General features: G+C 39.7%; 3 protein-coding genes and 1 pseudogene across 3 annotated transcripts; 1 reads left to right on the top strand and 3 right to left on the bottom strand.

Moving 5' to 3' along the window:
• Nucleotides 1-2,599: 2,599 nt before the first annotated feature.
• LOC149116887 (uncharacterized) lies at nt 2,600-3,619 on the bottom strand (annotated as a pseudogene).
• A 414-nt stretch (nt 3,620-4,033) lies between these two features.
• LOC149116886 (uncharacterized) lies at nt 4,034-4,974 on the top strand (the record flags this gene model as incomplete). The annotated part of the gene is made up of 1 exon (XM_089279289.1): nt 4,034-4,974. A coding segment is annotated over one exon (936 nt), but the record flags the coding sequence as incomplete, so codon positions are not given.
• A 5,427-nt stretch (nt 4,975-10,401) lies between these two features.
• Nucleotides 10,402-10,908, bottom strand: LOC149116885 (uncharacterized). The gene has a single exon (XM_089280502.1). It carries the CDS (start codon nt 10,906-10,908, stop codon nt 10,402-10,404), a length of 507 nt encoding a protein of 168 aa, XP_089136628.1.
• Nucleotides 10,909-14,189: 3,281 nt separating this feature from the next.
• LOC149116884 (trace amine-associated receptor 9-like) lies at nt 14,190-15,708 on the bottom strand. Its single transcript, XM_089280495.1, has 2 exons — nt 15,261-15,708; nt 14,190-14,656 (listed from the first exon to the last, which is right to left on the bottom strand). Exons 1-2 carry the CDS (start codon nt 15,706-15,708, stop codon nt 14,190-14,192), a joined length of 915 nt encoding a protein of 304 aa, XP_089136621.1.
• Between the last annotated feature and the right edge of the window lie 1,438 nt (nt 15,709-17,146).

Below are 17,146 nucleotides of genomic sequence, written 5' to 3'. Positions count from 1 at the left end.
TAGACACGAAGACTCGATTTCCAGCCGTTTTGTGAGCGCGCGTTCTTTGCCCCACACCACTGCTCGATCACTGGTGTAACCACTGTATTTTTGGGCCAATCACAGCCAAGACTGGTCGAATTGAGCAGGCTACGCTGTGATTGGTCAATTCAGTCGTCTATCCTTATGGCGGATGTCAGTTCTAATAGCGGAGCTTCAGCAGGCGAAGCGTGCCAGCGAAACACCCTGGGTAAGGAAAATTGGTAACCCATCAAGCCAAGAAAACTTGGCTATGAAGTCTGCGTACGAGCGATGTCCGTCCGTCCGTCCGTCCGTACAGACTCTGGGGTAGGGGAAAGGGCGTCTCGAGGTAAACCTCACGAGGAAGCTAAGGAATGCCATCTTTTCTTGGCGGGATTTCTGAGAAAAGTCAGAAAAAAACTCATTTCTATTTTTATGTCAACAAACGATCGGTGAGGTTGATCTAACGTTTTCAAGATAGGGTTTTACTGAAGCGGAATGTGAAGGAGAACGGCAGAGAGCAAGGATTAACAGCCGAAGAAGTGGTGAAGAAGATCGCGAAAGAGCGGGCCAGGGCTAGAAAGGAGGCGAGATAGTACTGAACGATGCCGTGAATTAGATCGAGTAAGGGCTAGATGAAGGAGATGAAATAATACCGAGCAATGCCGTGAGGCGTAGGGAATGAGGGCTATAGAAAAGAGCTGAAATACCCGAAAAATTGACTCAGAAGACTACAGAACTTCGTGCGTCGAGATGTGCAGGCGTGTAAGAAGTCACATGATTTCAGGTGATCAACAAGAGAAACCAAACGTGTTTTGTGTGTTTAGAGGAAAAAACACATCGAGAAAAAGTGTTTGATTCGTTGATCTATCGAAAAGAATAGTTCAGTTGAATCTTCGCAACTTTTGCTGGAAGTTTCTGCCTATAGGATTCACGCTGAAGTGAACTGCCAAATTTTGGTAGGCGACTTTGTTACATAGACACTTTCGCGTTTTCCAAAAAATTACCTAGTTGCATCGGCGAGATAAGCTTATAAGTTAAGCTTATATCTTCAATAGGGGTTTTTAAGTCTCCTTGATTACCTGATTTGGAACAATGCTGTGAGAAATTTGATAAATTTCAAACAATATGACTGAGTTGTTTTTGAATATAAAGTTGCATATTGTAAACAAATAAGTTTAGTTTTCTATATATATAGAAAGACGTTCTAAGTTTTAGAAAGTTTAGGGTTGATACTTGTCAAGAGTGTGACAAATGTAAGAACAGGCTTGACAACCTACGATCGTTGAACAATCGATCTAGAAAGCAAGACGACGAAATTCGTGATCTGATAACCCGTCGGAGCCTACACCTTCGAGAAAGTGAGGTCAGATTTGCGTCCTTGAGATATGATGTCACAGTTCTAGCTGAAAAAGTGTATTGAATGTAGTGAGATAGCTCGGATGAGGAGTTTATCGGAGTTCACAAAATAAACAGGAACAAAAAAAATGTAGATTGTTGTATTGTTAAGTTTTTTCCCAAAAATAACCAGAAACTGAAAACGTTTGAAATTTATTACAAAACCGATCGGATCTCGGAGAAAAACACTTAGCATAATCTTGCCATAATCTTAAATATTCCTCTTTTTTATTGAAAGGTCATATTTTAGCATGCGAAACAGCCTCTCGGTAATCCATCAAGAGCTTATTACAAGCAATTTCTGCTCTAGCCACTGATACATTGACGATATATACCTGATGTTTTGAAAACCAGGTCCGAACAGCCCAATAACAGCTGGTGCCTAATAGAGTCATGTAAGCAGTGCTTACCAAGTTCCGCACTCCACACTTCATCTAGTGCAAAAAGGAAATGACACTAGAATCTCTGGGCCACCTGTGGATGAATTCAGGCTTAACTGTCATCATATCAGATAAAAGCTCTTTGCAAGCATAACTTAATGACAGCAAACTAAAGTGCCTTGAAGTCTCCCCCTCCCCCCGGGGGTCAGGTACCACTCCGCGCATATCAGCGCCCCCCCCCCTCCCCCTCACGACAATAGTGGAACCTTCTGCCAAGGCAATTAACCCACTCAGCTTTGGGAAATTCCGTGCACTTTAAGGATTGTGTCACGTCGGACAGCTAAGTACATACCCAGCCGTCAGACTGACTTTATACTATGGACACAAGTTCAAACCGACCCCACCCCCCTGGATTAAGGGCCAGGGACCCCAAAGAGGTATCCACAATTAGCCACACTCCTGTAGATGTCTCCAGACTTTCCGGTAACAGAGCCCCCCCTGGAAAATAATGTGCTACGCTAAGCTGAAATCGATGCCTGCGGCATCGATTTCAGCAGAGCTCGCGGAGTAAAATTAGGTATGCGTTTTTCAAAACTTCAAGGAAAAGTGCAATTGTAATGGCTCTATGTTTCCAGGTCATGCATTTTCTGTAAAACAACATGTCCTTTTGCACTCAGATTAAGTCACTGTCTGAGCCCATGTAGGGTTGACCCGCCCGTCGGCTTGGAGAGGTAAGATCAGTACATTATATATATATATATATATATATATATATATATATATATATATATATATATATATATATATATATATATATATATATTTCTAAAAGTTGAAAAACTAATTACAGGTCCACTATTTTTGTTTTTTAAGCTGGTTGTCGTTAAATTAGGGTTTTCACGGACGAATTCAGACCACATTTGGCGCATCGAAATGTTAGAATCAAAATATTTCTTGCACCCACTTCTTGGTCTCCGATAGTGTGATTCTGTAGCCTCGTAAGATAATATGAAGTCCATGACAGCATCTCTCGCTTCGGGTAGAAGTTTCCGAGGAGTCTTCTGTCCCCTTTTGTCTGGCTCTATGAACAACCCGCCTTGGTCGATCTTTTTAAGCAAAACTTCAATTTTGCTCTTAGAAATGCCGTACACTTTCCGGAACGCAGTCTTGCAAACTTTTCCGAGCGATGGTACATGATACGAAATTTTCCGTACGCCACTAAATGTCAGTTTCAATTCCATGAGCTTTGACAAAAGGTAGTTCTGTTCATTATAACATTTCTAGTATAGCAAGTTTCTTTGCTGTCGTGCAATGCTTCTAATATTGTATAAGCCTTCTTTTAAGAGACAACCACTGTCGCAGCATGTGAATTCCAACTGGTACAAGTCTTTAAAAGCTCCATTTTTACGTCTTGTCCACGCTTTTTTCTTTGGCAGGTAGACCCTTTTTAACTTGTTGGAGTTCAACTTTCTTCTCCCTCTTTCCACTGAACTTGCAATGGGATGACCTTCCTTAAAATGTTGCCATGGTTTTGCCGCATCAAATTTGTACACAAGTAGGTGGAAATCAATATCATCTGTGCCTCTGCGCTCTGCATTTACTTGATGAGTAGGACGCAACATGTTAAAAATCAATCTATAGGCACTCTAAGGTCTGTCTAAGCACACAAGTCAGATATATGATTGAGCTAATCTCTATACCCGACCGAACGGACTTTACGTCGACAAAAGCTACTGAAGTTACGTTTACGCCCGAAGTTATTACGCGCGCACTGTCGCGCGCGCGCTCTTGCAGTTATGCGTTTTGTATAGCGTGGCTAGGGCTTTCCACAAGTTGCTCAAGATTTCCCAAAAAGTTTCCCGCAATTTCTATAAATGTTTCTCAAAGTTGCTCTAAAGAAATCAAAAAGAAAATTTTGTTGCCCTCTTCCTTTATTTGGTCTGATGCAAAAGTACATGAAAGTAAGATTTCAAAGCATTTTTCTGCAATTTTGCGGCGTAACCAGCGTTGCTAAATAGCTTTGTCCTTTGTCCTCTAAGCACACAAGTCGGGTATATGGTTGAGCTTATCTCTATATCCGACCGAGCGGACTTACCGTCGACAAAAGCTACTAAAGTTTATGCTCGAAGTTATTACGTGCGCAGCGTCGCGTACGGGCTCTTTCAGTTATGCGTTTTGCGTAGCACGCGAATTGTCGTGTGCAAGGCCAACCGAACAAGTCAACAAGATAAATAATAAATTCTGCCTGAAATATCTTACCGAGGGTGTTAACTCTCCCAATGAATTACCATAAGTGCTTACGGACACCAAAAGTTTCTTCTCAGGATGGCTTTTACGCGAGGAAGCTACGGACTAACCTTTTCGGGATCTATTGTGCCAACGAGGACATCATTCATTGTTTCTTCTATGATGAATCTATTGGAGGAAGTGGTCCAAACGAGGTAATATCTCTGCTGAACTATCTTCTGAAAAGCCTTCAGGAAAAATACGGCAAATTCCATCACCTTATACTGTGGGCAGATAACTCGCCGGCTCAGTTTAAAGAATCCTACTTATTTTTTTACCTAGACCATATTGTTAGAAAGGGAGAGTTTCTAAGAGTGGACCTTAAATTCCTACTGGAGGGACACTCATTTTCAATTTGTGACAGGCGGTTTGGCTGTATTCAGCAATTCTTTAACACCAAAGAAAAAATTGAAACTCCACAGGAGTGGGAAACGACACTACGAAACAGCCGCTTAAATAACGTTAAAAGTTACTGGGTGAATTTGGATTGGATTATGAACTATAAAAGCTTTCTAAGAATGAAGTACGTTGCTAGAAGCGAGGACATTGAACGCGAGAAATTCGCAGTAAGGAAGATCGCGTTTATCAATTTTGGTTCTGGAGAAATAACCGATCAGGAGGAGAACTTACAACTAAGCTGGCACCCGGAAACCCCATTTATAAGGTTTACAATGGATACGAGAGAAAAGCCGAGGATTGTCTCGTTTCTGAAGAAAAAGCAAGGCGTGGAATTGAATGCGGCTGAACATTTGGTTCCAGTGAGACTAGAAAAGAAACCCATTCGCGATGATGTTAAGCAAGACTGTATAAAGCTAGCTCAGAAATATTTATCTGAAACTGCAAAACGTTTCTACGCCTCATTACCAGCAGGCTCTGATCAAGACATTGATGACGATGACGACTGAAACATTTACCCCAGAAGAATGAAGTTAGTGTTAGTATAGGTAATCGTATGAATGCGAGTGCATTCATACGATTTACACTACTCCTTATATTTGAAAATTCTCTCAAAATTGCACAAGCCTTTAGGAGAGTGCGATTTGAAAGAATTTTCCAATATCAGGAGTAGTGTAAGTCCTTAATTGCTCAAGCTCTCATACAATTAAGAAAATTGCGAACGCCCGCGCGTTGATTTGTACTGCAGTGCAAATTAAGAATTAACGACAAATTAGCCTGCTCTTAGCCAATCACATTGAAGTAATTTTCTTGGTCATATAATGTCCGTAGGGTGCTAACTTAGAAATTCAGATCCAAAGAAAAGTAGTATCATTCCAAATTGTGAGTTTTAAATTCAACTTTTAACACACTACCAGCAAAACCAAACACAATTGGATTGCATATCACAAATGTGAAGTCCTCTGGCTTCAGTTAAAGTGACAAAAGCTTTCACGGTAATGGCGGGTAAAAAATTGCGTTTTTGGTTATTGGTTATTGAATATGATTTCCAATTGAATTCCATTTTTTTTAGAAGGATTTATCATTTATCTATAATGTCGACACCTTCAGTACTGTTTCTTCCTTTCGCTGGGTTAAATTTGCGCGGTTTTCGCGATTGCCTACGATTCTGAGTGCCCGTTTGCTAATACGGATTGCCATTTGTTGAAATTTTCAAAAATATCTAGTTAGCTATAAACACTGACGACTTTTTTTTTATAACAAATGGATAATTTTTCAGACTCGCGAAATTTACCCACTCGATTTCGCTTTCGAGTAAATAGGACCTGGCGAAATAAGTAACAATGATAGGTATTTAGCCTCTGTGTCAATTTCGTTCCCAGAGTCTTGGTCATCCCCTTGACCAGCGATCGGAAAATGAGAGCTCTGGGAGCAACCATTTCAGGCCTGCGCCATAGATGCAGACTGCGCAGTAAAAAAGGATGGGCAGAATTCGGTTATTTCAAAATGGTTGCTTCCAGAACTCTCGTTTTCCGACCGCTGGTCGAGGGGAACGAAGACTTTGGGAACGAGATTGCCTCTGTGTCAAATGTTTTGAGACAAGAGAAACATAACTCTTGCTCACGAATAACTCATGTTGGGTTAGTGATTTTAGCTGGCCCACTGCAGGCCATGATCAGTCAGAAAAAAATCAGTCAAGCCAAATGCAAGGTTTATTATCACGTGTATTTTAATAAAAAAAATATCTACTAATTAGTTTAACTCTTTTCCTGACAACGCTCTGTTCACCATTATCTATATGAAACAGTATAGAAAACAGTATACAACTATATAACAGTAACTTCGTTTTTGCTATTAGTAGGTGGCTAAGTATTTAAATAATTCGTAAGAAATTGAAAGGGATGCAGTTCGGGATGAGAGGCATTACATCAGAATCCGGAAAATGCGTTTGTACACTTGTTAATTAGTGAGATGCAATGAAACGTTTCCATATAAACGTGTATAAAGTTACACTTTGTTTGAAGGGGGTGGGAACAATTTTTACTCACGAAAAATTAAGGCATGAACCAGGCCTATAAATTACAGTCTAGATAAGGGTCACAAATTAGTCCAATACTCTGGTTCAAGTCATACCCTAAGATTCTTTAGTAGAATTCTACTACTATACTAATGAAAATTCTGTAATCTGATCGGCTGAGCCACTGCACACTATCATGCATTAGTGTGCAGTAGCTTGGTGTGGTCGACAACATTGTAACGTTTCCTCGATTCTACGAAGTTTTCAAAGAGCATTCAGAAATAAATGGATAAACAAAATTCCTGAGAAGACTAAAAGGAAGGCATTTACGTGCGGTTTCTTGAATTAAAAAAGGTCGAAATGTTTGAATGAAACTGATAAGCGCGCGTACACAACTGCAAATGTCAAACTGACAATTAATTCAGTCCGCACGAATTCCCTAAAGCGTGAAGTTTAACACTAAGACCAGAAATAATTAGAACCGTTACTTGAAAGAAATTTCAGTTAGAATTCTACTAAAATAATTAGATTACTCGCCCTCGATTTCTATTTAACAATTAGATTACGAGCTCGAGATTTCAAAAAATCTCTTATCGAAATCCTCCTCGCAGACACTTCGAAAGAAGTGGCCGTCAATTTGTTAACAAGGGCACACTACTACGCCACTCATTATCTATCGATCACAAAGTAGCTAGTGAGAAGCGTAGCCAATCAGAGAACGGCATTCGTGATAGAACGCTAGTAGATTTATACTAAGAGGCGATATTTGATTCGGTCTACGGCCTCATCAACTATCAACTCGTAGAAATCTCGAGCTCATAATGTAATTGTTAGTTAGAGTTCAAGCACGTGGCTGGCGTTAAATGTACAAATAGTGTCCCCAATTAGTTTCTTTCTATAGCTAAATACTCTGATCTTTGACGTGATTCATTCATTCATTAGTTCAAAAAAATATCTATTTCATTCTCTTCACTCTTGTTTGAAACATAGAATCACAGACCTATAAACGAAGCAAATTTTAAAGCAATGATCGCTGCAAAATACGTACTCTGTTAAAACTGTTTCTCTTCATGAAAAACTTTGTTTGGCCGCTAACACTGTCGTTGTCCGTCCACACTCTAACCGCGCTTTCGTAGGCCTCGAAAATCTCGGCCGTGGACACAAAGTTACCCGGGCTTTGCTCCACACAAGAAGACAAAAATTTAACTAGAAGTGGACATTTAGCTCCTCTTTTGTGCTTAAGCATTACCCTGCGGACGTTTACGAAGGACATCTCTGCTCCTTGATGGCAAGATAGGCTACATACAAGTGCCAATGAATATTTTCCCACAGAAACTTCACATGGGCCTTAAATTTATTCAAAAGCACGGGAATTTGTGGTTAACACGCAGTTCGTGTTCCATTTGGTCGGGGTGTAGTAACTCCAAGAGAAACTCTTTTTCGTTGCTATGCAGTCTCTCTGGGAACGCATTCATTTTTGATACAGACCAGTTTCTTGTTTTTTGGGTCCGTTTCCGAGTGCCGAGTGCCTTTGTTTAACCAGCTGATTCAACTCCTGCTCGCTTAAATTCGAGGCCGGGCAAAAAACTTAAGCTCGAAATTTGGTAGCTCACAGGAATAATATTCCTCGTCTCCGGAAGAATTATTAGATTTTTCCATATTTTAGGAGAAGAAAAATAGGAATTATGTTTTACGAAGTGTCAACATCGATGAAAAAAATTTGCCGAGAAGTACCCACTAGGGCAAATGGATCGAGCGTATTGGCCAATCTTAACACTTGTAGACTGGCGCGAGTTGCACTACGGTCTAAAATATGGCGGTTGTTGAGTGCATAGAGGTTTCTAGTGCGAGTAACTTTACGTTAGTCAGGGTGGGCCGGAGATAAATTTGTTCGGATTTTTTAGTTTTATCGTTCCATCTCCCAGAAAACACCAAACAGGAACCTCTTGACAGGCTCGATAGTAAGAACAAAACAAGTTTTTCGCAGAGGAGCCGAACGTACAAGTAAGCAGTAAGCAAAAGATGGAGAGAGGTCAGAAGTCTACACAAACGTTTATAGTGGTAAGTATTCATCCATAAGTCTCTCATGAAATATTCATATCCAGAAGGGCGCCCATTATGCTATTTATATTGTTTTTATTCAGTCTTGTGGTCTGGGTGATTCCCTGCTGTATCGATTTACGTAATTTTAATAAGTAAATACTGTTATAGTGCAACTTACTCAGGGGAACGAAATTCCGTAATATGTTTTACTTAGTCGAGAGTTCAGTTTAAGGGCCCATTAACCGATCTTTTCGAGCCGTTGCTAAGGAAAATTATTCTCACATAACCTCATCATTTTTAGTTAGTTCAGAGTTATTTCGTGTGTTTTAACTTGTTCATGATCAGTAACACTAGTGATATCTACCTGCAGTTTTGAAAAAGGGGTCTGTTAATTGTGCTGTGAAGTTATTTTTGTTGGTAAACTTTTCAAACCAGTTTGACTTGATTAATAGTCTTTTGGATTTTCTTGTTTGCATTTTCAATTTGAGTCTGGTTTTTCTAGATGAAGGTAGGGGCTGTAGATCATAAACATGCCACACTGTCAAAATCAAACTGGTTTGTTATAAAGTTGAAGCCAAAGGTAAATTTTGTAAGCACAACGGGGTTGCTATAATGCACTGATCTTACCTCTCCAAGCCGACGGGCGGGTCAACCCTACATGGGCTCAGACAGTGACTTAATCTGAGTGCAAAAGGACATGTTGTTTTACAGAAAATGCATGACCTGGAAACATAGAGCCATTACAATTGCACTTTTCCTTGAAGTTTTGAAAAACGCATACCTAATTTTACTCCGCGAGCTCTGCTGAAATCGATGCCGCAGGCATCGATTTCAGCTTAGCGTAGCACATTATTTTCCAGGGGGGGCTCTGTTACCGGAAAGTCTGGAGACATCTACAGGAGTGTGGCTAATTGTGGATACCTCTTTGGGGTCCCTGGCCCTTAATCCAGGGGGGTGGGGTCGGTTTGAACTTGTGTCCATAGTATAAAGTCAGTCTGACGGCTGGGTATGTACTTAGCTGTCCGACGTGACACAATCCTTAAAGTGCACGGAATTTCCCAAAGCTGAGTGGGTTAATTGCCTTGGCAGAAGGTTCCACTATTGTCGTGAGGGGGAGGGGGGGCGCTGATATGCGCGGAGTGGTACCTGACCCCCGGGGGGAGGGGGAGACTTCAAGGCACTTTAGTTTGCTGTCATTAAGTTATGCTTGCAAAGAGCTTTTATCTGATATGATGACAGTTAAGCCTGAATTCATCCACAGGTGGCCCAGAGATTCTAGTGTCATTTCCTTTTTGCACTAGATGAAGTGTGGAGTGCGGAACTTGGTAAGCACTGCTTACATGACTCTATTAGGCACCAGCTGTTATTGGGCTGTTCGGACCTGGTTTTCAAAATATCAGGTATATATATATTCTGGAAAACACGAAAAATAGGAGATTTTATTTTTTTCCTGGAAGAAGTTTCTGTGGCAAAATGTTCCTAGATTTACATAAGCAGTTCACAGCCTGTGATTGTTTAACAATCAAATTGAAATTACTTTCTAGAATATATTGCAGCAACATGATACTCGTACAAAGCAATCATGGTAACGTGTTTGACACCACCTTAGGACAACATACGTGTACACGTATCCCTAATAAGTCTTATGTATTAAATCATATATTGTCCACATCGATCAAGACCAAAAACACTAAAACTGAAACAAAAATGTTAAGGTCTATACTTTTCCTCTATTAATTCAATACAACAAATTTGACAACTGCTTTAACAACTTCACGTATTGAGTATTTCAGACCAGAGAGAGGTGCAACAAAAGTTTTCTACGCAAAACAAAATGACTGAATGACAATTACTCACAAATCCACGATGCAGTGAGCTTCGTCAGCCACAACACAGACTACGTTTTTTTTTATAAACATCAGATAACAACATTTCTCTGCATTTCTTCCTACTGATAAGTACTTCCGAATGAGCAAACACGATGCTAACACGTCCGCACAACACATTTTCCAGAGAATCACCTTGGACTTCGATCCCTGTCTCTTTGTCCGCTTCAGAACTTTTAGCCTGGCTAATTGCTGCTGACTGCCTTTGCTTCTTAATTTTCTCAACTTGTTCCATCATCAAAGCGGTCAATGGTGACACAATAATTGCAATCGAGCAATACTTTCCATCATACAACAAAAAGTTAAACATACTCGGCAGAAGTTGATATATTACAGACTTGCCATATCCTGTTGGCAGGACGGCTAGCACATCTCTCTTTCGCTGCACCACTGCTCTCAAAGCCTCTAGTTGTTTAGTTTTTAACTTTAAATCAGGCGTTCCGCGTTCAGTTAAGGAAGGCTTCAATGCGCGGTCAAATTCAATATTTGACGTGTCCGCCATGTCCATGCGCAACGTCCACAGCGACGAGCAAGGATGCTGCTAACAATATTTGCTAGCTAACTTTAACCCGCAAAACAAACTCACAACTAACTTAATTCTCTGCCTGACCCTAAGCTAACCTAAAAATACTGCAACGTTGCTTAACCTATAAATTCTACGCGCCTGAGTCAGTCTTCTGAGTCCTTCTGTTCCTCCATTTTGGGAATTTATTTTGGTCATGCGCTCTTGCCTCACCTGTCACATTCCTGACAGGCGGTCACGTGGTGCAAATCGGATTTGGCCAGATCTCGCCTTCGGCTTCGTCCACAAGAGATCTGGGAACGAGATTAAATCACGTGCGAAAATCACGGACTTTTTTAAATCCGTTAAGGTAGGTAAGGTAGGTAAAACTTTATTTATGCAGGGTGGCCCATTCAGCACAGTGGCTGGTATCCAGAGGGGCCCTGCTAAATACAATTTCTAAAAATATAAAACGTCTAATAGTATAAAATAGTTATAAAAATAGAGTTAAAAAAAAAACTAACGTCTAGTAGTTGAAATAGTTATATAAAAAGAGTTTAAACACTCCTTTTTATTAGGTTTTTTGACATTAAACGGAACTGCGAAAAGTGATCACTGATATCTGAAATTATACTACCACAGGATAAGAGATTGGTTGTATTATTTACAAGTATGTTATCAATTAGGGTAGCGGAATTTCCGTAAGCTCGTGTAGGTTTATCTATTAAGGGGATAAAAGAATAGCTCTGTAACGTGACTAGAAAATTATGCGCATAATTGCAGCTTTCAGATTTGAGGAGGTCGATCTTGAAGTCGCCAACTATGTAAACAGTTTTGTCACAGGCATTAAACCGTTCAATCGTTTCATTAAAATAAGAAAGAAAACTCTCCGGAGAATTGTGATGTCTATACAGTACGCCACAAATAACATTCTTTTTGTTTGGAACAAGAATTTCTATCCATAAAACCTGGAACGCCGGATTAGACGTTCTTTCAACTACGGTATAATCAAGATTCTCATTGATATAAATTCCCACACCTCCAGCAGACAGAGGTGTCGGGACTTACTCAAAAACAAAGCCACTAATGAGTCATAATAAAGTTGTAGTTGATGTTGTTAACGTCAACAAACTGGGATTGTCTGTGCGGTTTTTTTCATACGCGTGTCATATCTAAAGAAATCTATTTTTTTTTTTTTGTTTGAAATATGACAGTGTCACAATAGGGCAAACGCGAAATGAGGAGGAACCCGATTTTTGGTTCATTCAACAATGACAGTTTTCTTCATATAAACGTTCAGGAAGATACCTCGGGAGGGGAGGACAAGACCTTTACCAGGGACAACTTTTGACAACATAAACAATGGAGAATTTGTATGCGACCACAAAATTTAAGTTAAAAATACATTGAGGAAAACAACGGCGGCGACTGCGCTGAAGACACTTATTTGCGATAGAGAGTTGTAGCCATCGTCTAGTTGCTTAAACAATAGTGTTTGGTACTGATTTATGAATTATTTAAATAAATACACTAACGCAATAAGAGGGATGTTATGATGACCCTAACCCATGCACAGAGCTGTGACGTCCAATTGAAAAAGTCGTCTTTTCTTGAAATAAACTCTAAACAACTTTTAATGAATGATAGTAATAATCGTTTATTCCACCCTCTTGAATTATCAAGCTTTACCACTTAAAAGTGGTTACAATATTGCTAATATCACTCATCAATTATTTACTGATTGCAATTTGACAATACTTTACATAAAATATATCCTTAATATGTTCACCTCAGTGCTTTAAACCTGGTTTTCATATGTCGGGAAATCCTCAGACGGTCTGGGATTTTAATTAGGGAGTTTTAGCAAACCACGACGGCGACGGCGACGACAGCGACACCAAACAAAAGGTTTAATGAGCAGAACAATAGCTGTGCATGTGCATTTTGAATCTTGGTACATTTCTTTGCCGTCCTCTGCAAAACAACATCGTAAAATGACTAATTTCTATGTTTTTTGAAGAACGCGAACCACAACGGCTAATTTTTGGTATCTGCTTTTAGAATTGAACGCTGTTGGTACATGTTTAGCCTGAGCAAGTTTTTAGACCGATAGGCGTACTGAACAAATTTACAGAGTTGCGACATTCGAAGGTAAAATATAAATTCGTTTTTTTACAAGGTGTCGTCCCCGCCATCGCCGTCGTCATTGCTAAAACTCCCTACTGTTTCCCCACCATTCCAGATTTTGCCGACTAATGAAAACTCGAAATCGTAGATATCCCCGACCATCTGGGATGAACGGGGACAAATCTGGCGGGGAATCGGGAGCGTTTCTATTTTCCCGACGCGTCCCAGATTTCTGCGATGGTCGACGATCATTCCCGACAAATGAAAACTCAAATTTGTACCGTCGGGGACGTCGGCGTCCGTCGGCGACGGATTTCGTTCATTACCAATCTCCTAAATTGTTACATTTGTGTTCAAGTTTCGATTTTTGGCGCACTTTCCATTTCCCGCCAAATTCATAATCGGGAAAATCTGGGACAGACCTGTGGCGAATATCCGATAAATCGGAAAAATCTGGGATGGTCGGCAAGAAAACTCTCAACTCGTTCAGTTTTCGAGTATTTTATGCCACTCTTACGAAGCGATTTCTAAAAGCATATCACTTCGTTCCAGACCAGTTCTGTCTTTTTTTGTAAGAGTTGGCTTCATGTTTACATATTCAGGCTGGCCAATTTGCTTGTTAAAAATATAGTGTCCTTTAGAGAGTAAATTGTTCATTTCCCATTTAATACAATTAACATTAGTTTACGAATATGAGAGAGGAAGCCGATGAAGGCGATCATACACAATCCGAATACGAAGCGGCCTTGTTCCAGCAGGCAAGCAAAATTAAAACAAGCAAACAAACCAACAAACACGCTCGCCCTTGGTCACCCAGGGTCGAAACCTAAACCTTGTCTCCTTTTCTCCAGTTCATAAACTTGCCCCAGGGTTCGTTTGCATGTCCCAGCCAACGTGGAAGAATTATGTTAGTTTATACAGGGCAATCAGTACTGCATTATCTTAATGTATTTTATTGCTAAAAGCAAATAAAATAATATCTGATCTTTCCGCATAATCTACTCTAGAGATTTGCAAAACTAAAGAAGCTAATTGATCTACTATACATACTTCAAACAGCAATGTAAACTGTAATCATCAATAACTGACCTTGAACAACTAAATATTATCAGAAATTGTTAGCACGATTTTAGAATAAAACGTTTGCCCTTGCTTTAACAAGACACAGTTAATTTCATTGCCGTTCTGAGGTCTTTGTTTCGACAAAGATAGATAATAGGATTTACATACGAACTCATGAAGGAAGCGGACAAGGCCCATGGAAACAAATAGCGATATATTGAATTGGGGAAACTGGACGATTGAAGTGATTTTACTACAAGTGAAGGAGCAAATGAGACTAGCAGTACGATGGCAACAATAAACATGTCGAATGCAACCTTCTTTTCGCGTCTTAAAATCATATTTCGCTGTTGATTTGACGCGACTGCATCTGCTACTTGATGCCTATGCTGACGAATAGCAATGAGCATTCTAAAATGATTGATGATTGGCGTCAGAATAACAAATGCACCGGTTATAAGATGAGGCACGATTAAAGGATTTGACGACAAAACGAATTCGGTTGGCACGACAAACAACACGACGCTTGCTGCAGCTAGCACCGCCTTCTTTGCTGCATCTATTGAAAAAACACGAACGAAAATAGCTATATAAGTTAAAAGGATAGAAAGTAATCACATGAGAAAACCTCTTGCCTTATTCAACAGAGTGCAGGAATCTACAGCGAATATAGAGTCTGTGCCCCACTCTTAAGAGGGAATATAATTACAATAATTAGCAAGTAAAGAGCTACAGTCTTGATAACAGACAGACAGACAGATTGACAGAGAGACAAACAGACAGTTCGACAGCCGGCCAGACAGACAGAAAGACAGACAGACAGACAGACAGCCAGACAGACAGAAAAAAGAAAAAAAGACAGGAAGACGAAGAGACAATTGAATGGATCAATGGATGGATGGCAAGATGGATAGATAGGAAACTTCATTTAAGCACGGTCACTTTGATCATAAATTACGATAAATTGCCCTTTTGTTTTCCACAAAAGCTGTGAATGAAAATATTCAAAATAATACTAGTTTACATCACTTTATTAAATATGAATATTATAAATATCTACGTACAAAAAAGATATGATCGATCGTTCACAAAGGGTGTTATGCTAAAAGTCTTCAAAGAGGCTGATCGAGATGTTTTAGAAGGATAGATGGACGAAGTCTTACCTGAATTGCTTGCATCAGCTCGATACCGCAGAGGTTTGGACAGGGCATAATGACGATCAAAGCTTATCAGTGTCAGATTAACAAACGACAGTAGAGTAGTTAATCGTAGGAAGCAGCGATGCAATACGTACACCTCTAGTTGATAATCACACGATATGTGGGCACGATGGATCATTAAACGCCTCGCAATAAAAAGTGGCTGCGAGATGACACCTGATAAACAATCAGCGAAGGCCAGGCTACACAGCAGAATGTTACTGGGTTTGTGCAAGGAAGGTGTCCTAGTTACAGCCACTATGGCGACCAGGTTGCAAAGGAAGGCAAAAACACAAAGTGGCACGTTTACAGCAGTAAGAGCAACATCGTTTATGAAGACGGCAGTGTCGTTGATAGGAATAACATCTTGTGCAAGTAGACCACAAATGCTTCTGTTCATAACTGCAGTCATTTTGATCCATTACTGCACAAGAGATACATCTCAGTTTTTTTTTTTTTTTTTTTTATCTGAAAAGAGAGGAAATTTCTTGATTAATGCAAAACCTGAGAACTGATAGCGTGTCCATCCAAAGCTTGTTGCCAATTTTTAAGGTATTAAGAAGTATTTTCTGGGCTAACGGCCCTTTGCATTGCTTCTCTACGACTCTACAAAGCTTTCTGTATTGCAACGTACGCAAACGAAAAGCAACAACAAAGAGCAAATTTATACCCCATCCCTGGGGGATGTAGGTTAAGGGTTGAATAGTAGAAGGCTAGTAGCTTTCTACGTTCTTGGCTTATTACTTATGACATCGCATGACGGCCATCTTGGATTATTATGAATTCGTAAGAAAGTACAAATCGTCGCAAACTATAATGTAACAATAGGTCCGCAATGCGTATTAGTGTATGCTTAGTTTGATTTCATTCGGTTGGAGTGTTGTATGTAAATGTCAGTATCTGGGAGTTGGATTGCTACAAGTGAGAAGGGAATCACTGAATATATAAAGGTGTAGAAATAAGTGAATTAGGTCACATTTCTTTGATTTCTGACATCAACAAAAAACAGGTCGTTACAAATTTTAGGTGGGGAATTTGTTGCAGAATACTGTTTACTTACTTTGTCCTTTAATAATAACTCTTAGTTAGCTGAGCTCTCACAACAACAGTCTCTCTTTATTTAGCCCTATTTTGTGCAGAATGTTGTTCCTTGTCCTATGTAAGTTTGTGCAAGTGAACTTGTGCATATAGTGTCAAGATGGTTTGTTCCAGTAATGACTAAGCCTATTACATAACAACATCAAGAACTGAGTCCAGCATGCACTATTAATGGTGTTGAAATGTTTGAAGTTCTAATAAGTTCTTGCCATGACTGGAAAAAGAAGAATGGTAAGTGCAGTGAAAAAGAAAATAACATTGTTAATACGCTTTGTATGCTTCTTATTAATATAAGGTAAGTGGTTCGTAACGAATAACATTGATTCGCATTCCATTGAGCGAGACTCAGAAAACATAGGTGTGCTGAGACTGCGCAATAAGGACTCAAAAACAACTTTAAACTACAGCACATTTTACGTTTCCATGCTTTTTACTTATTTTAGTTCGTCTGGGTGGCGGTAATGTGGGGGAAAAGTTGGGCTTTTGCATTTTTCAGTCGTCTTCGTTACGAAGCTGGTTTCAAGCAAAAAGTAGTTTGGCGTCGTAAGTTTCTGTGAAAGTTGTGCAGTTAATAAAAACGCTTTAAAGCCGTAAACTCACAAATAAGGCCTACTTTACGCTAGCGACATAACGACATAACGTAATGACATAGCGACATAATAGCTTATGTCGCACTGTGAACATCACTTTTACTGGTAATGTTTAAGCGTAAAGGCTAATTTTTAAAAAGAATACTGTGTTACATTTAGTAT

The sequence above is a fragment of the Orbicella faveolata genome, unplaced genomic scaffold (assembly GCF_042242905.1).
Source record: "Orbicella faveolata isolate gen_17 unplaced genomic scaffold, um_ofav_v1 contig_12, whole genome shotgun sequence".
Classification (NCBI taxonomy): domain Eukaryota; kingdom Metazoa; phylum Cnidaria; class Anthozoa; order Scleractinia; family Merulinidae; genus Orbicella; species Orbicella faveolata.
Note: the sequence above shows the minus strand (reverse complement) of the source record. Positions and strands in the feature narration are given on the sequence as shown.

Excerpts from the sequence above, each read along its gene's own strand:
- LOC149116884 (XM_089280495.1), bottom strand. The coding sequence starts at position 15,708 with ATGACTGCAGTTATGAACAGAAGCATTTGTGGTCTACTTGCACAAGAT. Across the intron at positions 14,657-15,260 it reads AGCTGATGCAAGCAATTCAG|ATGCAGCAAAGAAGGCGGTG; the intron begins GTAAGACTTCGT and ends TTTTTTCAATAG.
- LOC149116885 (XM_089280502.1), bottom strand. The coding sequence starts at position 10,908 with ATGGCGGACACGTCAAATATTGAATTTGACCGCGCATTGAAGCCTTCC.